Source organism: Physeter macrocephalus, chromosome 19 (genome assembly GCF_002837175.3).
Source record: "Physeter macrocephalus isolate SW-GA chromosome 19, ASM283717v5, whole genome shotgun sequence".
NCBI classification, from domain to species: Eukaryota; Metazoa; Chordata; class Mammalia; order Artiodactyla; family Physeteridae; genus Physeter; species Physeter macrocephalus.
In genome coordinates, this window is record NC_041232.1 from 85,769,368 (window position 1) to 85,792,580 (window position 23,213).

General features: G+C 49.7%; 1 protein-coding gene across 1 annotated transcript in view; it reads right to left on the reverse strand.

The window, feature by feature from the left end:
• Positions 1 to 10,119: 10,119 nt before the first annotated feature.
• The window catches only part of ZNF516 (zinc finger protein 516), a 112,508-nt gene continuing 99,414 nt past the window's right edge, over positions 10,120 to 23,213 (reverse strand). The window contains exons 5-7 of the mRNA XM_028480768.1: positions 21,882 to 21,986; positions 20,961 to 21,028; positions 10,120 to 12,328 (exon numbers count right to left, since the gene is read on the reverse strand). Of these exons, the coding sequence (XP_028336569.1) occupies positions 12,269 to 12,328; positions 20,961 to 21,028; positions 21,882 to 21,986 (233 nt within the window). The 3' untranslated portion in view covers positions 10,120 to 12,268. The remainder of the gene's footprint in view (positions 12,329 to 20,960; positions 21,029 to 21,881; positions 21,987 to 23,213) is intronic.

The following is a 23,213-nucleotide window of genomic DNA, read 5'->3' on the forward strand; positions in this document are numbered from 1 at the left end:
GGGCTTTAGGGGCGTGACTGAGGGAGGCCCGACAGGACTTGTGCCCTTCTAAAAATTAAAGGAGACCCCAAGACCTCCCTCTCTCTGCCGTGCGGGGACACAGCAAGGAGACTGCCGTCCATAAGCCAAGGAGAGAGGCCTCCCGAGAAATCAGTCCTGCGGACGCCCTGCTCTTGCACGTCCAGCCCCCAGACTGTGAGACACTGTATTTCTGTTGTCTAAGCTGCCCAGTCTGTGGTGCTCTGTGACGACAGCCTGAGCGGACAGATGCGTTCAGTATTCCGTTTATGTTACAAAAAGATGGACGACTTTATTCCCCGAGTAAAAGAGTCTGCGTCCTCTGCAGTCACACCTCCTGCACCCCTTGCCCCGGAAGAACGTGGCGTCCCAAGCCCTCTCCATCCTCCCCGCCCCCGCCAGCCTCGGCCCATCTCCTGTCTCCCCACCCCGGCTCCGTCCTGCCCTGCCTTCCGCTTACACAGCCACGCCGCCCGGCCGTTCTCCCTGCGGGGCTGGCGGCCTCCTTCCCCGCATCCCGTGAGAACGTTTGCACCGTGGGCCCTTCCCGGTGCTCCAGGCAGAGCTGCCAGCCCACTCTCCGTTCCCTTCTCAGCTCTCTCTCTGGAGCGTCCCCCGGGCTCTGGACCGGGGATGCTGTGTAGACGCTGGCTGCCCCCGCTCTGCAGCCCAGCGCTCCCCTCCTGCGCCCGGCGCGGACCACGGGGCCAGCTGCCCTGCCCCGTTCCCGAACCTCTAAGGATGCGAGGTCCCGGCCCCGCCGTTTAGGTAAAGAGCGCCGTGCACAGGCCCCGAGACCCAGGCCCCCGTGGAGGCCTCAGGCCCGGCACAGCCCCGCTCGGGGCCCGGGAAGCAGGACGTCCCGGGAGCCTGGGGAATGTGTCCGCCCTACAGCCTGTCTGTCCTTCCTCCACGCTCGGGACCCGGGACCCCAGCCCTCGCCCGGTCTGCTCCGAGCCCGAGGACAGGGTCCTTCATTTCCACGACCCAAACGCTTCCCGCAGGCACGATAATCCACTCCGCCAACAGCAAGGCGAGGGGCCTTCGACAGACAGGAAGGAGGTCACGTCTGCCCACAGCGACCCCCGCCCTCTAGGGTCCCGCGGCCCCGCCCCCGGCCGCTCCTCTGGCCCCGCCCCCGGCCGCTCCTCTGGCCCCGCCCCCGCCGGCCGGAGCGCCTGCAGCCCTGCCTCCCCGCGGCTGCGTCGGCCTCGCGGGCCTCCTTGGCTGCGCACACCACGTGGTTTCCCCTCCAGCCCTTTGTCCTTCTCGCCCTCGGCCTGGATGTGACATTTGTCCTTCTGGAGGAGGGTACACGTCCGCAGAGGCCCTGCCGGCCACCGGCGGTCCTCTTCACGACTCCCGGCCTTTCTCCGTTTACCGCACTCATCTCCTTCCGAAAGCTGTGCCTTTGTCCTTTTGACCACTGAGTGTACCCCCAGGAGAAGGTAAACGCCCTTGAGAGACGCGCGCTCGGCGTCCGATGCACCCCCCGCATCCCAGGTGCCTGGATCTCAGCGGGGGTCCAGCAGCTGCTCACTTCGGGCACCGCGGAAGGAATGCCACCGCCGCCGACGGCCAAGGCCTGCGCGCCCCCAGCGCCTTCATATGCCTTCATCCTGGCCGTGCCCTCGCCAGGCAGTAAGCCCACTGTCTGGCATGCAGTAGGTGCTCAGTACTTGTTTGCTGACAAAAGTGATGAATAAAATGCGTTGGAAATGGGGGTTCCTTTACATTCTAATGTGACCGCCATCTGCCATCTAGTGGTGAGAGCGGGCAACTTCAGGACGACGAGCTTGGGAGAAGCAGTGAGGGAGCCGAACGGGGATGGAGGCCTATGGGTACCAGGGCGACGGCGGGGTTCCCCTCACCTCCATCCTCCCGTCTGTAGGAAGAGCCCTGAGTACTCCGCTGTGGAGCCAAATCTTGCACGTTCCTGCGGAGTAGGGTGGGTAACACGTTGAAACCCCAGCGAAGCAAATGATGCAAAGGAAAAGGAGCCCCAGATAAATGCACATTAAGCTTCCAGTGGTCCCACAGGTAAGACTGTGCAAATATTCGTGGTTGTGTTTGATGCTCCAGCGGGACGATCTGCTTTTCTCCCGACTTTGGCGGGGGGGATCAGATCCGTACGGAGTTTTGACTGAAAAGTACAGCAACACTGCGTTCCGAGTTTCCTTGGGGAACCTACAGACAGTGGGGGAACATTCAAGTGAATTGAGAAGGAAGGATGAGAATGAGGGAAAGGTGAAGAAAGCACGGATTAGGAATCACAGAGATGCCCGAACGACACACACTCACTACATAAGGTTACAACAATGCAGTAAGACTGCAAACTCCAGGTCCCTGTGGGTGCGGGGGAGTCACGTGACCCCTCTGGACCCCAGCTTCCTTCGTATAAACAAGAATTTTGGAAGACGTGGTCTCTGGGGGTTTTACAACCTTCAAGTTTCCTAGGCAGATCCCTAACTGAAACCTTAACGTACATTCGTGACAGGTGTGAACTTTTCAAGTATCTCCTTGGATAGTGGTTGGTTACGTGTCTGTAGGGTTCACCTCAAACTGAAGGGTGCTGATCCCAGATGAAATGTTACATGATTCATTAATAGGTTAGCCTGCGCCTCGGTTATGTGGAACCCTAACAAGGCTTCGAGAAAGCTGAAGAGACATGGGATTGAGGAGATGGGAGTGGGCCTGCCACACTGTGAGCCGTGGCCTCCCCAGCACGGGGCGAGTCAGGCCACATAGGTGGCCAAACACAGCGTCATAAACAGGCACCGAGCATCGCTGTCCGTGATGATCCACCAGCAGGCGTTTTAATAAATCCCAGGCATTGCTTGACCGCAGGCTACACAGACAACCGTGCGATGGGCGCCAATCTTATTCTTGGGGAAATTAGCCAAGAAGCCCTGGGGGTTCGGAAGTGGCAGGCCCTCCCTATCCCCCCATGCCCACACCCTCCCACACTCTCAGCGCACAGCCTAATCGCTCCCAGGTGTGGTGGTACCTGCGGGGCACCTCAGCCCACCTTCCACGCCGGACGGGCACTCCAACCATCCCAGGGCGCGAGCCAAGGCCCCCGTCCACCACCCACCCCCCCAAGCAGAGCGTGCCCAGAAAACATCCACCACCTCACTCCTGAGAATGAGACTTGGGACCAAGACCCAGGCACTGGGTGATGGAAATCCAAGCGAGGAGCGAGGTTTGAAAAGAAATTCCATGGAAGGCTCAGGGAATATAAGGAATGCAACATTCCTGTTATTGTGGTTTTTAAAAGTACATCCCGGGCTTCCCTGGTGGCGCAGCGGTTGAGAGTCCGCCTGCCGATGCAGGGGACACGGGTTCGTGCTCCGGTCCGGAAAGATCCCACGTGCCGCGGAGCGGCTGGGCCCGTGAGCCACAACTACTGAGCCTGCGCGTCCGGAGCCTGTGCTCCGCAACGGGAGAGGACACAACGGTGAGAGGCCCGCGTACCGCAAAAAAAAAAAAAAAAAAAAATCCCTCAGAGATGCACATTGACATATTTACAGTTGAAACGTCATGACGTCTGGGAATTACTTAAATGATTCCCAAGTCAAATCAACCACGACAACAAAGTAAAAGATACCAACAAATCTTGGCAAAATGGTGTCACTGTTGGAATCTGGATGATGAATGAGTGAGAGTGTGCGTGTAATTTTCCATTAAGAAAAACTTAGAATAAATGTACAATAGAAGGAAAAAATAATCCCAATACACGACTGTAAGGGCCTTGATAACTTAGTTTTGGGAAAGCAGATGTCTGGAGCATGAAGGAAAGAACCAAGAAAGAAGGAAAGACTGAGTCTGGGCAAGATTGGCTAATGGTTCACTATAGGACCCACCTGGAACTCACACGCAGACATCACAGTCAGTGTTTTCATCTCTATGTATGTTAGTTCTTAACTTACAGAAGGTCAGCCAAGAGAAACTTTGATACCTCTGAAATATGAACTCAGAAATCCAAAATGTCTTGTTCTGATCCAGTGATGGTCCTCCACCCATCTCCTGACGGGCCGTGGTATGTACACTCCTTACCTGGCAGATAGCTGCGGGGACCCACGGGATGATGGGTGTCAGTGCTTTGGAAAGCGGTAGCACGTCCCGTGAAGATCATCATCGTTACTAGGCTGCATGCAGGGCATCAAGGCAGAACAGAGCAGGGGGCTCGCAAGCCCAACACAACTGGGCTCTGATGGTGTGGCCGCGAGCTACTGGCTGTGTCACTTTGACTATGCTGTATCTCCTTCTCTGACCTATTTTTTTCGCTTATAAGATGGAGCTAATAATGCCTGCTTTGAAGAGTGCTGTGAGGCTTAAATGAGTTAAAGTAGATGAAAACTTTCTACCTCAGTCCCTAGCACACAGTCCTTTAAAACATTAGCTCGTTGTTGCTATTGTCCTGAACGTACCTCAAGACTGAAAGGTGTATCACCTAGACCTAGACTAAGACAATTCACTGTGCAACACGGTCTGACCCACGTCCTTCCTGGCCTTTGTCTTTCTTACCTAAAAGGTCTCACCTTCTCTGTCTCATGTTCAAGCTTCCCCTTGACCCCTGGATTGTCCACCCCTGGCTTGTCTCTAGTCCTTGAACGACGACAGACACACACGGGAACTCAGGACAGATGCACGAAATCTACACAAAGGCAGGCTGTTGTGCTGATGCTGGGTTTGGCCACAGCAACTTCCCCACTGATACACGTTGTGTATCTTTGCCTGAAGCCTCACTTGGAGTTAATGTCATCAAGGGATAATTGACAATGATCTCCACCCGTTTCCTCTTGTCAGATTTGACAATTCAAAATATGTTCTAAATGTACCGAGGGGCATTTCGCAGGATACGTTTCCTTAGGCTCTTCCTCGCAGAAACTCACATGTCACTTTTCTCTCTCATATCAAGATCTCCTTACAGATGATCCAAGTCAACTAAGGTTTGATGCCAGATGCAGATTCTGTTTTAATTCCAAGTCATTACCCCGAGCGTTTTATAAAATTGTTTCCAAAATTTCAGGCGGGTGCCACCCGGTCCTGGGGACACGTGGGCATCTGGTTGATTTTCCGAGCTCCTTGACCTCTCTCCCCAGGTGGACCCCATCCCTTTTCCATCTACACCCCCAGAGCTTGCAGCCCTCTGGCTCAGAACTCATGTTGACGTCTGCCTTCCTCCCCGACTGTGAGAGCGCCAAGAGCATGTGCTATTTTGTTCCTCTTTCTATCCTGGTATCCAGGCCTGCCTATACTTAGCCACGGCAGACACTCAGAATTTGCTGAATGAACGTATAATGTCAAAGTTTCTGCACAATTTCAGAGAAGCCTGAAGTATTTTGATCAGATGAGACTTGCGTGTTCATCTGGTTCCAACTGCCCTCTCCGCACAGGGGCCCTGATACTGATCCCCTCACACGTGAACGTGGGGCTTCTGTTTGACCTCTCCAGGGTCAGGGAGTCTGCTGTCCTACTGCTGAATGGCCTGACCCTCAGGTCATCCTGTCTGTTAAGCCAAAGTCAGCCTGTACCTTCCACCCGCTAGTCCCAGGTCTGCAATGCAAAACATCCACAAGTTCTGACCTGCTATTTCTCAGGGCAGACCTCCAATCACCTCGTAACTGCTCACCTGTCTCGTGTGACACCTGTCTTCTCTGAAGGAAACCCCCTCTTTTGGTTTCTGTTACCCCGTCCTAGAAATGTTTCTAGTTTCTTAACCACTCTCTAGATGTCACGTCCAAAACTGAACAGAACATGACACAAAGAGACTCGTGGAGCACAAAGTGGGAATGACCCTTCTTGTGACCTGAAGACTGCTCTTCTGTTGACAAATCCCAGGACGATAAAAGGCCAGCCTCCTCTTGCCCTTTTACAAGATTAGAGCTGTTGGCAGCAAAGCTAAGGGTTCACTCGGATGCCCTACTCTTAGCAGATCTGACATCCCGTTAGGAGAGGGGGCTTGGAATGGCTCTCTCCATTATGTCTTCTTTAGTTGAAAAAAGAAAGAGGGAGAATGAAAGAAAGAGGAAGGAAAAAAGGAAGGAAGGAAGGAAATATTCTCAGTGCAATCTTCATTTCACTGCATCTTTCCTCTTCTCATAAAGGAAACTGACCGGAGACGGCTGTGTGACCATCACGTGCTTCCAGATTCCTGCAGGACTTCCCCGACCTTGAAGCCTGCCAGGGCTGGTGCATCGGTTGGCAGAAGGGAAGTCAGACATTCCAAAACCTCGTCACAGCGGCAAAGACCAGGGCATCTCACATTTTGTTTCAATAATCTTGCTGATCTGTCGAAGAACACCTCGCCTGTTTAAAAGGTTAAGACTGAGAACGTGAGCAGCACAGATCAGGGATGCACTGCCGTTGTTTTCCAACAGCAAGACAGCGAGGGGGAAAGAGAGGTGCCGTCACAAGTGGAGTGATTTGTTCTGTGTGCGCAGCTCGGCCAGATTGCCTCCAGCAGGGCAAGGGGTAGATGACAGCCACGGCGAACGTTCAGGCGCCGTCTGCCACCTAAGTCCCACCGCCAAGGATGACATCGCATGGGCATGTGGCAGCACATCCACACCGCTCTTTGGTGACCAGTGGACGGAGAGAGAGAAAGGACAGCCGCTTTCCTGAAGGAAGGCGCACGGTCACGGTAGGACACCCCAGAACCGGGGGAAGTGTCTATCTTGGGTTTGACTCCACGCACATCCCACGCCAGTGTTCCCTGGAGGGAATTCCCCACACCTGGTGACACACACAGAGATCTGGGCCTGTTTTGGTTGTGTCTCACACCAAGAGGGCTACCAGGCTGGCGCTGCCCCTTCCTCATTTAGAATCAGCACCCTGTGCTCAGAACCCGCCGCCCGGGAAGAGAGAGGTTCTCGATAAACCGAGTCATCAACCTCCCCCGTGCCAGGTCGGTTCTGCAGTTTACGAAACTCACAAGGCCTTCCACAAACTCCTCAAATCGGCGTTTTCATCCAAGAATGGAGGAGCATGAAGGGGCCACCAGTGACCCAGGCCTGGATGCTCTATTTTCTGCACCGACACAATATGTGAAAGCCACGTTCAGGTCCTCACCCCATCCCTTCCTTTTCCTGCCAACTGGGACACAGATCTTTTAACTTCAAAACACGTGTTACCTTTTTACATTAAAACTCTGTGAGTGCATCTGAGGCCCCCGAGTCCTGTTTCTGCCATCTAAGCAGTAAATCTACTGCGAGTCTTAGAACAGTGTTGTGTATTTGGCGTCAGGAAGTGAGAGGTGCCCGGGGAAAATGAGAAATACAGAGTCACCTTTAAAAAAGAAAAAAAGTGTGCGTGTCCTGGAGTCCACAAAAGACTTGAAAAAAATACTGTGGCCACCTTGGCATCTTTTTAGATGAACTATCTTGTGAATCATCCAAAAACTCTTCTGCTTCTATAAATACAGAGCACTAAACACTTGGGTTTGTGTTCAGCCAACAAAAATTTTCAAACCACAGATCCAGACGGGCTGTCAAAGGATTTAAGCCACCTCCTGAAATAGGGGAAAAAGGTCTTACAAATCTCAAGAACTCCAAGATGTTTTTATTGATTTCAGTTTCCAATAGAATGAATATGTTTTCTCTAAATATTTTTTATCACACAACTGAAACAATGAATTATTTTTTCAGAAATAGAGTTAAATACATCAATCTAGTTACAAATTCTAATATAAAGAGTACAAAATATAATGTTATAAATTGTATTTTAAAAAAGAAATACAAACTCTATGGTCTTTTGCATTTTACTGCCTCAAAGCATAATTAGCAAAGTTGAAGAATGAACATTTTCCCTCGGTCACTCCGCAAAGACACACTACGGGGTACCTAAGCCATCACCTGACGTCCTGGCCTGTGGTTTTTTTCTTCTCTTTCTTTTTGCTCAGTGTATAAAATGTCCTGCGATTAGAACACACCCGAGTTAAAAGCAGTGAAACAGCATACGCTACTTCAGACACGGAGACACGTTGGAAGTGGAAAAGTAAAGTTGTACAAACGCAGTCGTTCTTTTGTGCATCGATCACACCCCCCAGGGGGTGATTTGCCTGTTTTCAAGACCGCATGTTGGTAAAAGAGAATCTGGCTGTGAAAACCCAGGAGGTGCGTTGCGTTCCAGGCACAGACTGAGAACTGCCCGTCACCTTCTGTGACCCTGTGGGCTACACTCTTCTCTCCTGGTGGAAAGAAGGTGCAGCTACCTGAGCCAGGTGCCTGGGAGACAGCAGGGAGGTGTCACCTGAGAGCTGCTGGGTCCAAGGCCACATCCCAGAGGCCTGCCGAACGATGACCCTGCGTGTGCACGTGCCTCCGTGTACTGTTTGCCTGACGCTGTACAGCCTGTGACAGAGCGGCCAGATCTGAAGATGGTTCTCGACATCCTGCGCAAAACCCATGCTCTGTAAGCTCGCCAAAGTGGCATATGTCATCCCCGGGGCCATTTCCTGGAGCACCTTCTTTTCAAGAAACTAGTGTCTTTCTTGGTTTAAAAAATAAATAAGTAAATATTGGGAGGCACCTCTTAAAGCACTGAATACTTTTCAAAACCAAAAAGGCAAAATCCACTTGGCTTGAAAAATCTGTCGTGTGCCATAACCAAGGTGAGAAGCATCCATCGGAGACGGCCCCAAGGCCTTCCAGGAACCAGGGGAGAAAAGTGACAGAACGGCCGACGAATGCCCAGAGAAGATGCTTGAACGGCTGATTTTTCAGAGAATTTAAATGTTCATTCTTCAAATTAAGGAATACGAGTGAATAACCTGAAAGAGTCTCTAAGCTCATTATTTGTGTTACAACAATGAGGAAGAGGGCGAGAAGGGGAGGAGTACGGGTGATGCCAGCAGCGGGGGTGTGCGGGCAGGGGCGGGGAGACACACGGAGAAGCTGCGGTGTAGACAACCAGACCCTTTATTGTCTAAGTTACATTGACGCCAACACTGTCAAATCCTGGTCAGAAACAAGGAAACAGCAGATTGGTAGAGGTAGTAGAAAGTCTGTAACAGTCAGAGGGTGACTTAACAGGAGAGACCATGCGGAAATTATCAATCGAAAAAAAGTGAATCAAAACACATTGGCTAAATAAATAAGAAAAACACAAATCGTATTAAATACTACGGTCAAACTGACATAAACACATGAACAAACCAATACAATACTGATGCTCAGTGGAAGAAAGGAAGCACAGTCGGGCCCCCAGACGGCTTGCCTTGGAGGGTGGTGTTCTTGGACGCCCCCCGCCCCCGACCCCCGTCTGCTGAATTAAGGGAAAACCTTATTTCTGTGCTCCGGGCAGAAACAAGTATTCCAACTGGCTCGGGCTGCGCGTCCGGCCAACGGGACCCCGGGACGCGCCCCTCTCCACCACGCTCCCCGCAAAGGGGTCTCCCGGGATGACACCTGCGGCTCTGAAGGCCGCCTCTGAAACGGTAAGAACGTACACGGCTCCTCCCGTGCCACTTTGGGTACAGAATTCCTCTGAATAACTAAAACACAGAGAGACCGAATCACGAGCCCCTGTGCGTTCCTGAACTGTCACCCTTCACTGTCAGCCAAGAAAATAAAAGCCAGAAAATGCAGAAATGATCACTGTGGGGAGACTATGGAAACGATCAAACATAAGTCAACAGAAAGGCATGTTGATTTCTAGGGTGAACAGAGGAATGTATCTCTGAAACTTTGCTCAAAATAACTTTAGAGGACAGTCACTGAATCGTATCTGCAAGGACATTCCTAATGACACCAACACAACAGATCATTCTGGTACATATCCGGTGTAAGAATATCAGGAAAAAATAAGTAAAAAAGTTATATATATACACACACACATATATGCAGCTATATGTGTGTGTATATACATGTATATATATATTTATAGATATAAGCTAGCCAGTTACATTGCATTGTTTGCAAATGTTGCAAAGTAACCTGAACCGTCAAGTAATTTAAATTCAGTAACAAGTAGAATCCAGAACCAAACATTAACTAAGAACAACAACAATAACAATAATAATAATAATAATATAATTCAACAAATCATTAGAACAGGAAAACCACACTTTAGGGGGTGTGTGTGTGTGTGTGGCCCCTGTGCGTTCCTGAACTGTCACCCTTCACTGTCAGCCAAGAAAATAAAAGCCAGAAAATGCAGAAATGATCACTGTGGGGAGACTATGGAAACGATCAAACATAAGTCAACAGAAAGGCATGTTGATTTCTAGGGTGAACAGAGGAATGTATCTCTGAAACTTTGCTCAAAATAACTTTAGAGGACAGTCACTGAATCGTATCTGCAAGGACATTCCTAATGACACCAACACAACAGATCATTCTGGTACATATCCGGTGTAAGAATATCAGGAAAAAATAAGTAAAAAAGTTATATATATACACACACACATATATGCAGCTATATGTGTGTGTATATACATGTATATATATATTTATAGATATAAGCTAGCCAGTTACATTGCATTGTTTGCAAATGTTGCAAAGTAACCTGAACCGTCAAGTAATTTAAATTCAGTAACAAGTAGAATCCAGAACCAAACATTAACTAAGAACAACAACAATAACAATAATAATAATAATAATATAATTCAACAAATCATTAGAACAGGAAAACCACACTTTAGGGTGTGTGTGTGTGTGTGTGTGTGTGTGTGTGTTTAAACAAGTCTTTGTATCAGAAGCCCATTTTCTACAAAAACTGCACTAATCCATTACTGTATTAAGTAAACTGTCGCTCTCACCAGTATTAAAGATTAGGATAATTTCTGTACATGTAAAATTATTGCTTTTTTGAAAAATATATTTAGCATGCTCGTTTTAATCCATTTCCTGCCTTTACAAAATTTCACAATTAAAAAAAACCTAGTAAAGCTTTTGCAAAAAATTTCACAGAACATTTTCATTCAAGGCAGCAGTAACTTTTGATAATGCATAAAATCATTATGTGCAAAAATCTGAAACTCTCAGAAACATTACCATCACACATGGTGTCATGGTAATAGGAAAAGAAAATATTTATATCTGTGGAATACAATTTTAACTGCGTACACTGCAAGGTTTAAGACCCTTTGCTACGGCCCTTAACTCCCCACCGCTAAAACTGGCATCTGCGCGACTGAGGAAGAGGTATATAAAGCTGCCCGACCCACGGGCCGGGGTGCCGCCACGCTCTGGGAATGAAGGGACTCGTCCCATGGAGGCCCCCCGGCCCAAGAAGAAAAGACGCCTACTTGCTAGGACAGATGGACAGGAAGGCAGGGAGGGAGGGGGGGCGCAGGAGGCCCCAGAGCACCGGGACCCCGGCGACCCGGGCCCCCCACGGGCTCAGGGATCCTCCCGCTATGACTAAAAGGGTCCAAATCGAGGGGGGTTCAGTGGCTAGATAATTTGTTAAGACGGGCAGTCTTCCGTTGTAAGCAGTTTGCAGAATGTAGCCCTGTTACCAAAAGGTCCTGAGAATAAACAAAGAAGCCTGCTTTTCTTAGTGTTCAACTAGCTCTCTTTTCCGAAGCACAGTAAAAGCCCTCCCACGGAAGTGTTTCCTCTGCCGGATTCACTGAGCACAACGGGAGAGAGGGACACACCTGGGAAACGCAGAGGGCCCCCGAGGGGATGCGATGGGACCACTGAGGAAGGAGGGCCTCGTCGTCACCCGCCCGCCCCCATCGAGCCTGTTTCCAAGCACCTCAACGCCCATCCTTCCTCTTTTATTCACTATTTTAAATATCCACTAAGACAAGGAGAGGCCAGAGCGTCAAAACTCCGTCAACCTGGACCCCCTCCACTGTCTGTCCTGACGTCACCTCCAACAGGCCTCTGAGTGTCGGCGGCTTCTGTTACAGTGCTTGGCTGCTTCACTCTGTCCGACACGCACGAGCATCTTTCTTCCAGTGTCTCAAACCTGTCTTGAACGACATCGATGCTCTGTGCTCCTACCGTGCCTCCCACCTCCACCGTTTATTGTAAGAAAATACGGACTACGGTCGGTGAGCACGTATATGCATATAGAATATCTACATGTAATTCTAAGTCGAGCATCTTCGTTGATGTTTAACGTGTAACAAGGAGAAGCCCTCCCCTTCAGCTTCCGCTCCGCCCAGCGGCTGCAGGATCTGAGGTGTCCGGTCAGGAGTTCTTCCACAGGGAGGTCAGGGTCACGGTCGGGACATCCACAAGGGAACTGCGGACGCTGTCCCGGGCGGGGCACCTGGGATGGTGAAAGCGTGTCTCTAGGTTCCCTTTCTGAGAGGCACTGTTTGGACAGTATCTGCATTAGAATGGTCTCTCCCCTGGGGAAAAAAGAGACAAGAGAAAAGCTCATTTCTGCCTTTGGTTTCCAAGTGCATTTTTCCTATTAATTTTCTTAGCAAGGCCCAAAGCACAAACAGCAGCCTTCACAGAGCCACTGAGTCAGGTCGGCAGAGACCCCTGGCTTCAGCTTTAACTCACTGCACACGAGCAGGATATGTCTGCACTGTGCCTTCCTGCCTTCCAAGGCAGCTTGAGAAAATCACCCCCAATGATCTACAGAGGATCATTAGCCGTCTCTGTTCACATGCAAGAACAGCAAATCATAATGCCTGAACCAGCTCCGGAGGAAAGGTTAAAAAGACGGCCAGATGGGACCGGAGGAGGATTCAAAACAACGATGCACCGTGAGTAATACAAAGCGGGGTTCACAGGTGAACGACAGTGCCAGAGCAGGGTTGAATGTGGGGGCCATATGAACCAGAAGTACAGCACTCCCGTAGGTCTGTCAGCACCTGAGGGAGCTTCCACCCACTTCCGTAAATAACTACCACGTTGGAAAAACAGAAAGGGTATTCTAAAGTCAAGGGAACTGCAAGATGAAAATGAGAACGAAGGAGAGCCAAAGCTTTCAGAGAAGGCTCTCACGTGCCATGTGAAGCATCACTGTTTGAACAATGGAGTTTACAATCTGAGGACACAACAGGGCAAGATTAATCTTACTTAACTGCATTAACCTTCAGCTAAAGTCTCGAAGAAGTAAAACCAACAGCTTGAAATTAACATGCACACATAAAATGCAGCACTCGTGTGAAATTCCAACTGGTTTCCAGCTACGCCTGCAGGAACCCTAGATATAAGTGTGTGTTGGGGGGGGGGTCTGCTTGACATAATGAATTAAGTGCCTCTCTTTAGTTAATAGTTTCAGAAAACTCCTACGTAAAACTAGCTCTGCATTCAAGACACCTACCAGTCGACGTCTAGCGGAAGTCAGAAAGATACTCAACAAAATTTTATGGGGGGCTTGGGGGAGTAGGCACAGTGGTACGGACAGTAGTTTATTTGAAATGTAGGAAACAGTAACGGAATGAGAGAGGTGATAAAACTTCCTTAAGTAGACGGTGAATTTCCTGCAGTAAAACTGAGAAGGATGTTTTGCATTTTTCCACAGCGACATCACGCCGTGGGGAGATCCATCATCGACAGGGCTCATTTGGAACTGGTTCCAGATACATTTGAGGACGGAAAATGGCCTTTGTGTTTACGGACAGAAAAACGGGAGTTATTGTTAGCTGTTAGGTGGCTGGCCTTGAACGTTTTGAGGAAGTATGTAGCAAACAGACTTGCTGGGGAGTCCATAAATGGGCAAAGAATGTGTATGAACACGTGTGTTGTGTGTGCCTAGATTGTGTATACACGATCCAGGCATCTCCTTGGATTTCCCTTCCTTTGGACCAGAATACACAGACTTGTATTGGAAGAAGGAAAAAGGATGGTTAGAGAAGAAGCATGAAGATGGCCCTCTGTCCGTAAAGGACTGAAGTTTTACACTGCGGGCTCAGAAACTTTTAAAGCTATGTATTTTAGAGGGACTGCAAAACCTGGCTAACCCGAATAACCAGGTTGTTTAATTCAGTCCACAAATCTAGAGGCACAGATGCCAAGTTTCTCTTTATAAATGAGGGGATGTGTTCAAACAGCATCTCACTTTTAAGAGAGTTGTTTTCACTTCCGATTCGTTGGGACCAACACCTTATTCCTCAATACAGCAGTCCTATAGAGGGTTTTTAAGAAATGACTGAAATTTATCTGAGAAATGAGGCCCAGGGGAAAATGCAGCCATGGAAGAAAGGAGTCACAGAAATACTTAAATTAAGTGGACACATGATATCTGAGCACAAACAAGTTGCTTTTATTCTCCCACAAAGGAAGAGTCATCAGAAAATGAGAAGCACGCTTTTAGAAAATTTGGCTTTTCTTTATTGCAGCTGTGTGAATTGTGGACTCTTCAGTAAAACTGAACAATATTTATTCAGAAATAAATATTATCTTTCTTTAAGGCGTTTCAGTGTTCCAGGGATGAATACTGACTTCTGGAACTTGATGAGGCCTACTTTTTCTTCCCCTTTTGTCTTATAAGGTAAAGGAATGCACATGTGCTCATGCGTGGGAGTAAGTGACCTACACACACACAAAAGCCTATATCCCCTGGGACACACACGAGTCTCTCGGCCTCCGTGGACCAAGGCCTGCATTAGACATGCGTGCTGATGCGAAATGCTTAACGATGTACAGGGAACATCTTACTGACAAGGACCTTTCCCAACAAGCCAACAGTTAGCTGGGGCTCGCGTTATTACGGGTCATTTTGGATAAATCACTAGCTATATTCACGACTCTTCACGTTACGTTATACTGAGTGGGAAAATGGATACTGTGTTTCAAGACATTTGGTTTACATGAGTAAGAAAATTACTGAGACAAACCAGCTGAATTCTGAAATGCGATCTGTGATACTGAGAATCTAAAAGTGATACTGAAAACAGAGCGTACATAGATTCAAATATACCAGCCTATGGGACTTCTCCATCGTTTGCATTCTAATCTCCATAGCTAAAAATGAGACAAATTAGGCTGCCGTTTTTCTTCTCATTTCCCTTTATTTTGATTAATGGAATTATTTCTCCAGCTTAACTATTTTAAAGTAACATTCAGAATAATAAATAAACTATTAATCATAGTCTATAAATTTTGGCAAGGGACCCAAACAAATCATAACACCAGATTTCATATTTCAGCAAAAGGCGGTCTGGTCTTTTAAATCCCAAAACCAAGGGAATGGAGGGAGAGAGGGTTAATTATTCTTGGTTTTAGAAAGACCATTATTTAATTTCTAACATTTAACGAACAATACAATTGGAAAAATACAATTTCTCCACAACATTAAAGAAACCCCCTACTTTTTTCTCTAACATCCATAGCGCAGTGATACCAATATTTTAAAAAGCACATTATTTTCAAATAATGTTCTTTCTAATGATGAATTTTGATGACTACTAGAAATTAAATGTTCAGTTGTGTTAAATCTATGGCAAAGCATCTTGAAAATGATGATATACATGAGTTCCTCCTCTTATGTAGAGTTCTGCTTGGAATATTAGCTTCTCTTATGATCAGAATTATCTTCCTAATACAACAAGCACCAGCAGCGGGTGCCTTTATTCCCGAGGGCTGGGAGATTGATCCCCACAGCTAGGGAAGCTCCACTAATGAAGAAGGCTCCTGGCTGCCAGGGCTCAAACGCTTTCACAATAAATGCAAAGGAACGGGACGCCTACGGAATAGATGCTGTGCCCAGGAAGAAACCATCCGACACTACTATCACCTAATCCAGACCTTTAACTTCCAAGGAGTCAGTAATCCTCTTCACCCTACCCATCAGAGGAATGTGCTGATAAAGAAACTGCTCTGGGAGCTCCGAGTTCAAGCGCAAGCCTGTAACACAGAAGGGGCTTAGCCGGTGTGCGTGCAGAAAAGAGACCACGACCAAAAACACATCAAAACGGAACTCTCTGCGGGAGGGGTGTGGGAGAGAGATGGGATGGGAGGTTGGGGTTAGCAGATGCAAACTAGTATATATAGGATGGATAAACAACAAGGACCTACTGTACAGCACAGGGAACTATAGTCAATATCCTGTAATAAACCATAATGGAAAAGAAAAAATAAATAAACTGCATGTATAACCTTGTAAACACAAAAACAAAAAAGGAAACTCTTTTATTCCTCCTCAAGTAACTAAATTAACTGAATTTAATCCACTCCAACGTATGTATGTTATGACATTAGGATTATCCCACATAGAAAATTCAGATATTAATACAGCAAAGTAAGGGCAGCTGCCGTATGGCTGTGGGTACACACATGGCGTCTGCCCACCAGCGTGATGTCGTCTGAACACAAGGCAGCAAACTAGGGAGCTACGTCTATGTCGACAACTTTTCTCAAGCTAAGAGCTCTCCCATCCTCCCTTTAAGGCACAACTAGCAACTAGACTGTAAAACAAAACAAGACAAAACCAGGGTGTTTACAAGCACACGACCAGGCTCTGACAAAGCAGGGAGATGCCGAGGAGAGGGAGTGGCCGTGACGACTGAGCACAACGGTCCACGATGGGCGCATCCACACGTGCGTCTACGTGTTTACACGCGTGTGCACCGTACACGTACACGGCGCCCGTGTCTCCCCAGCTGTTCAGGACAACTGTTCGCTCTTGGAATAACTGACAACAGCTCACGTGCTGGACGCCTGGTCTCTGCCAGGCTCAGTCCTCCGTCTCGTCAGTCTTCTCAGCAAGCACAGAAGTACGTGCTGCTGTTGTCATCATTTTACAAATGAGGAAACTCAGGTGAAGTTCACCTGCCTGGGCTGAGGTCTAGGTTAGAGCCTCCTACTCAATAACCCAGCACCTTAATAATTCAGGTTATTGGGTCCCCTGGAGTAGAACTGGCTGATCTTGGCTGATCTCCCACGTTGAGAGCTATTAAATATTTATATGTTCTCCACCAGGATCAACCCCACTTCAAACCCACATATTCGCCCGCCAAGAGGCATCACAAACTTGACTTGAAGGTCAGCTGGAACTGGTTTTGTCCGGCTCCTCCTGCCACGTTCCAGGCTCCAGGAACGGCTCCTCCCGAGAGCTGGAGCCTGAAGCCAGGACCCGGGTCCGCTCCATCCCTTCCCCTCCCCCTCCCATCCTGCATCCAACCCCCAGGTTCCTCCTGCCGCCAAATATCCCCACACCCATCTGCCCTCCGCAGCCCCACCCCAGCTCGGGCCGCCCCTGGGTCTCGCTGGGATGACCCCAAGCACCTCCAGAGCGGGGCTCAGCTGACTGTCCGGAACCTCCGCGACCCATCCCCGACCCAGACCAACCCGCCCCGCCCACAGACACAACACTGCTGACGTCATCCCCGGCTCAGGGTCCCCACCGCCCCCAGGACGGAATTCCCACGTCTCAGCGCTGGTACCCAACGGCGGTGTGTCTTGTCTCCCCAGGCTCGTGTCCTGAGCGCCTGGCCACCCGCCCAGCCCTCCCCCCGTACGATTCCTCCAACGAGACATCTCTTCCACCTCCGGGGTTGGGGTCGGGGGCTATCGGCGGGGGCATCTGCTGGCTACCCGCACCCTGGCACAGTCTTCTCGACGCCCCAAGCCTGGTTCCAGGACCCCCACCCTATCACAGTGCTGCGCCTCTCTGCCCTGTTTCCTTACCCAAACCACCCACTGGACCTCAGGAACCATGAAAGCAGGAAAATTATTCACCTTGTCTCCCAACATCCTCATTATCTCCACCAATATGATACAGCCTGGCACACAGGAGGTGCGCAATAGGTACCGTTAATGAGTGAATAAATGATTATTGTAAAACTGAATTCCCAAATACTGTTTCAGTTAGATAATTTAACATCTATCATGTATATCTATAAAAGTCCATCAACTGTTAGTGTTACATCAAATAATTTATGCGTGAATACAGTGTTGTGTGATTTTAAAAACTCCCCTGATCCACAGCTTCTAAAGCCCACAGAAAAAGAATGATTTAAATATTAACTAGTTAATGTTTGTAAAGCACACTAAACATGAAAAAGAACATGGCTGGTAAGTATAATGAGTCCCGTTCTAGACATAAATAACCACAGAAATGTCCTATGAATCTATATCGCATTCTAAATCTAAGACAGCAGTTGTGATTTTTGTAAACAATGAGAACTCCAGAATAAGAAAGAACAGTAAGATATACGCCGATAACTACTACTGCCATGTTTTTCACTTATCCTGGCAGACACACCTCTAAGAGAATTCTTAAATTCCAAAGTACGTTAAAGAAAACAAAATTTCCTTCAAGAACCAAAATGTTCAGTGATTAATCAACAAAAGCTACTTTTAACGTAACGGAGGACAAAAAGTAATTCCAGAGGCCATATCTCGAATATGCCAGCACGAGAGGTGTATAAATCCAGCTCAGTTTTGGTGTCACAGGCCTGACAACCACGGTCAGGAGACTGAAAAGCAGGACAGCTGACCCACGGAGGCCTTGCAACAGGAGTAAAGAGTTCCTAAGACCACAGTATTGAGTCACTGTACACGTGAAACTAAGAGGCTGGCTGGTAATAAGTACAAAATTGCAGAACTTGGGTTTACAGAGACAAAGACAAAAATATAGATACATCTTTTCTCTTTCATCACCAAGAATGGGTAACAACTGTGATGAATTCCCACCATAACTGTAAGTAACAAAGAACTAATTTAAAATACAGTCTTAGTGATGTGCTCTGTTGATCTATTTCTCCCTGTACCAGAAGCCTTTTAAAGAGGCTTAGGTAGAACCCATGTGCACCAGATAAACTGATGTGCGTTCCTAAAGAATCTCACTGGGTTATTCAGAGACCTGCCTGGTGCTTCCCGGCCCCGTCAAACACTCTTCTGGAAAAGCCGCATCTTAGGTGGACTGAATGGGCCGCTGTCTGCAGGAATGCTCTGGATTGACTTCACTTGTACTGTCGGTATGTAATTCTCCAATTACGGCACGACCCTGCTGCTACTACAACCCACAGACACATCACAGTGTGCCTTGTCGAAAGGGGGTCTTACTTCTGTTTGAAAGGAGAGTGTTGCCTAATTCAAGCTGAGGTCACAGGTGTCCAGAAATCTTTTAATTCTGCGTTCAGTGAGATGTCATTTTTTTCATCAATTGTCACAGCATCGTGAAATAACAGCTTTCATTCTAAAACTATGGGTTTTATTAAGAGAGAAGTCACTTACTAAAAAACTGTAACAAAGGGAAAGGCATTCTGTCCATGACATATGAAGAAAAGGCTTTTAACAAAAAAACAGGGATTCTGAAAATTCGATAAAAAACAAAACCAAAGCCTCTAATCGGGTACCGTCCATCCTAAGGCCAGCTCAACCATTAACGAGCAGCAGGCTCTGGGCAGTGTTTTTATCGCTCCCTGTTCTCTCCTAGAGAAACGGACTGGGATTTCTGGAGGCTCTTCTGACATCTACGTCACCATCATCATGGTCAACAACTGTGAGTCCCACACGTGTCCAGGCAGGTGTGCTAACCGGGTCTGACCGCCTGGACCGGATCCTGGGTGTTTGTTCTGGCAGCAAGGAAACCCCTCTTCATTTACAAGGGAGAGAGGCTGCAGTTACAGAACCTTCTATGGCAACCAATCAGAAATCAAGAAGGTTATGGAGAAAATGCTTGTGGGAGAACGAGGACGGGTGTGACATCCTGTCAGGGGCGGAAAGGAAGAAGAGCTCTGACACCACGTGCTCTTAGCCCAGGATGACGGGACAGACCACTTAGGACAGCGTGTACCCCTTACTTCAGAGCTACAGACTGCATCCCTCCATCACGCGTGCCCAGGAACTGGCCACCTTTTGTAGATTGAACGCACTAAGGCCACACATCTACGGTGACCCGCGTTCTATGCACACGCACACGCGGATCTTACACATTATGGCCGAGCCGGTGGTGTGCATTAGACAGAATCAAATCAGGGTAAAGATGAGGCCCTGAGACACCAAACTCAGCAGAACGCTTCTTATGGAGTGATTCAAAAATACGGTTCTGGGCTTCCCTGGTGGCGCAGTGGTTGAGAGTCCGCTGCCGACGCAGGGGACGCGGGTTCGCGCCCCGGTCCGGGAAGATCCCACGTGCCGCGGAGCGGCTGGGCCCGTGAGCCGTGGCCGCTGAGCCTGCGCGTCCGGAGCCTGTGCTCCGCGACGGGAGAGGCCACGGCAGTGTGAGGCCCGCGTACCGCAAAAAAAAAAAAAAAAATACGGTTCTGAAATAATGCCATATGCAGCGACATGGATGGACCTAGAGATTGTCATACAGAGTGAAATAAGTCAGACAGAGAAAGATAAATATTAATCGTATAATATCGCTTATATGTGGAATCTAGAAAAATGGTAGAGATGAACTTACTTGCAAAGCGGTAAGAGAGTCACAGATGTAGAGAACCAACTTATGGTTACCAAGGGGAGGGAGGGGTGAGGGACAAATTGGGAGATTGGGACTGACATATACACACTACTATATATAAAATAGACAACTAATGAGAACCTACTGCGTAGCACAGGGCACTCCACTCAAAACTCTGTAATGGCCTATATGGGAAAAGAATCTAAACAAAGAGTGGATGTATGTATAACTGATACACTCTGCTGGACACCTGAAACTAACACAACATTGTAAATCAACTCTACTCCAATAAAAATTTTTTTAAATACGGTTCTGAAGACGAGAGACAAAGCCTAACTTGCTCTCAAGCTAACCTCCAAGCAAAACATCTCGAGTGGAAAAGTAGGACTTTCTGGTGTTTTCCGTCACCACCGGTCTCTACCAATTCCGTCACCCCCAACAAGACCCAACGCAGCTGCATCGACCTCGACCGTGTCGTTCACGGCCTGAGCCACCCTCAGTGATTATCAGGCACCCACAGACTGTCCCGCAGGACTGGGCTCTGATTCGCAGCAACGAAAAGCTACTTACACATCCGGTAAGACACCACGTGGTACCCTTGTGATGACCACCGTGACACCCCGCTTCCCAGCTACGACATGAAAACCCACACACCCGTGAGTCGGGAGACCTACTTGTTTGGGGGCATCTGCGGAGGTGGCGTGGGCTTCAGCACCTCGGAGGCCGTTAGACTCAAACAACACTGTGAGGACAAGGATGTGCGTTAGCAGGAGGACACTAGCTTCCCGACGCCCCGCGACATGCGTCCCTTACAGGTTAAGCGCTTGCGCAAAAAAACAAAAAACAAAAAACAAAAAAGACCCAGCGCCCAGCCTGTGGCCGGAAAATACCAGTTTACCGTAACACTTACTGTAAGAGACTGAAAACGCTGCCTGGGGCCGGTGCCCTTTTAAATTCAGGCTTCGTCGCCAAAGAGACCCGTCAGTGACAACATTAATTAGCCGGGCGCGTGCAGAGGGCCCCTCCTTCTGCGTCACTTACCGTTTGGCCCCTGTCACTTTCCATCAGACCCGACCCGGGTACGGATGCATCCTTCACGCTTGGGATGAAGCACCCCCGGCCCCGCCTGGCCCCGGCTGTGTGATGTCGCCACCACACACACACTGCTTCCCCCCGATTCCATCCCAGGCCGGCAAGCTCTTGACAAACAGGCCGAGGGATTCAGCTGCTCGGCACCCGCCGGCCCGGAGGCCAGCGGGTGCCGAGGAGGAAAGCAGCAGCCGGGCGTCACGCCGATGCGGGACTTGGGTTTCAGCGCGTCCCGGTGGCAGCGTAACTGACTACCCCGTGCACTTCTGAGGAGTCCACTCTGATTAAAGTGGAGCATTCGCAAAACAGGCTTATCTCAGATTAAAGCACACGGCACTTGGATGCAAAGGAAAAATCATTTCAGGTGCAGGTGCCGGATGAGACAGCCTAGAGTGTAATCCCAGGAGAGAAGGCCTGCCCCCTCACCTCACCCGGCTGAACTCTAAACCTGTCACCGACCGCGGAAAACAGAGACTGCCCGCCCCCGGGGCCCCCCGGGCAGGTACCTGTGTGAGCCCGCGCGTGGGCCCGGAGATGGCTGGACTGGTGGAAGCCCTTTCCACACTCCACGCAGACCAAGTCTCCCTGGTGGGCCGGCGTCCGCAGCGTCCCTGGGCGGCGGTGCAGGGGCGGGGGAGGGAGGAAGGGGGCGAGAGGAAAACACCGTCAGCCCCCGCGCTGTGTCCTGATGGGCGCTGTGTCCTGATGGCGGGCACCTCCAGGCCCCCGGACAGCCCGCGCACGCAGGACCGCGAGCGAGCGCGGATTAGAGAGGATTACATCCCGCTCCCATGACGCGCCCCCAGGTGTGTGGGACCCGGGCAGCTGGAGGCCCGCCTCCGGCCGAGGCAGTGATGCGGCCAGACCAAGTGAGGGGCCAGGAAGCAGGGCCGGGCCACACGCCCGGGAGCCGCGCCATCCCCACCTTCCCGCCCCGCCGGCCCCTTACCTGTGTGTCCTGCACATCCCGGGCAGTGCCCAGACAGGACACCTAGGAAGGAGGCCGGTCGCAGAGCGCCGACCTCCTGTTCCCTCCTGACCCTAAAAGGTGTCCGGCTTTTGCTAGAAAAGGCACGCCGAAGACGCATACTTGTCTGTCTGCCTTTTCTGGATGAGGGCATCTCTCTGAAGAAAAGCCTAATTTCTCATGGAACAGTAGCTCTGAAATGACTTCCCTGGGCCTCATCTTTCCCATCAGGCTCAATGGTAGCTCAGCTCAACGGGAAAGCAAACATCAAAAATACTAACTAGCGGGCTTCCCTGGTGGCGCAGTGGTTGAGAGTCCGCCCGCCGATGCGGGGGACGCGGGTTCGCGCCCCGGTCCGGGAGGATCCCACGTGCCGCGGAGCGGCTGGGCCCGTGAGCCATGGCCGCTGAGCCTGCGCGTCGGAGCCTGTGCTCCGCAGCGGGAGAGGCTACGGCAGTGTGAGGCCCGCGTACCATAAAAAGAAAAAAAAAAAATACTAACTAGAAAAACGTATGCCTGTAACAACAAATTTTTTTAAATGACGTTCCCTGAGCTGAGTATTTACACACCTGAAGCCTGACATTTGAATGTAAAAGGCGAGTGAAAGGATGACCAAGGGTCTTAGCCAGAACAGCTGAAACCAAATCATTCTCTTGTCCTAATTCAGAAGCCACAACACATAAAAATAATATAAAATTGGGCTTCCCTGTTGGCGCAGTGGTTGAGAGTCCGCCCGCCGATGCAGGGGACGCGGGTTCGCGCCCCGGTCCGGGAGGATCCCACGTGCCGCGGAGCGGCTGGGCCCGTGAGCTGTGGCCGCTGAGCCTGCGCGTCCGGAGCCTGTGCTCCGGAACGGGAGAGGCCACAGCCG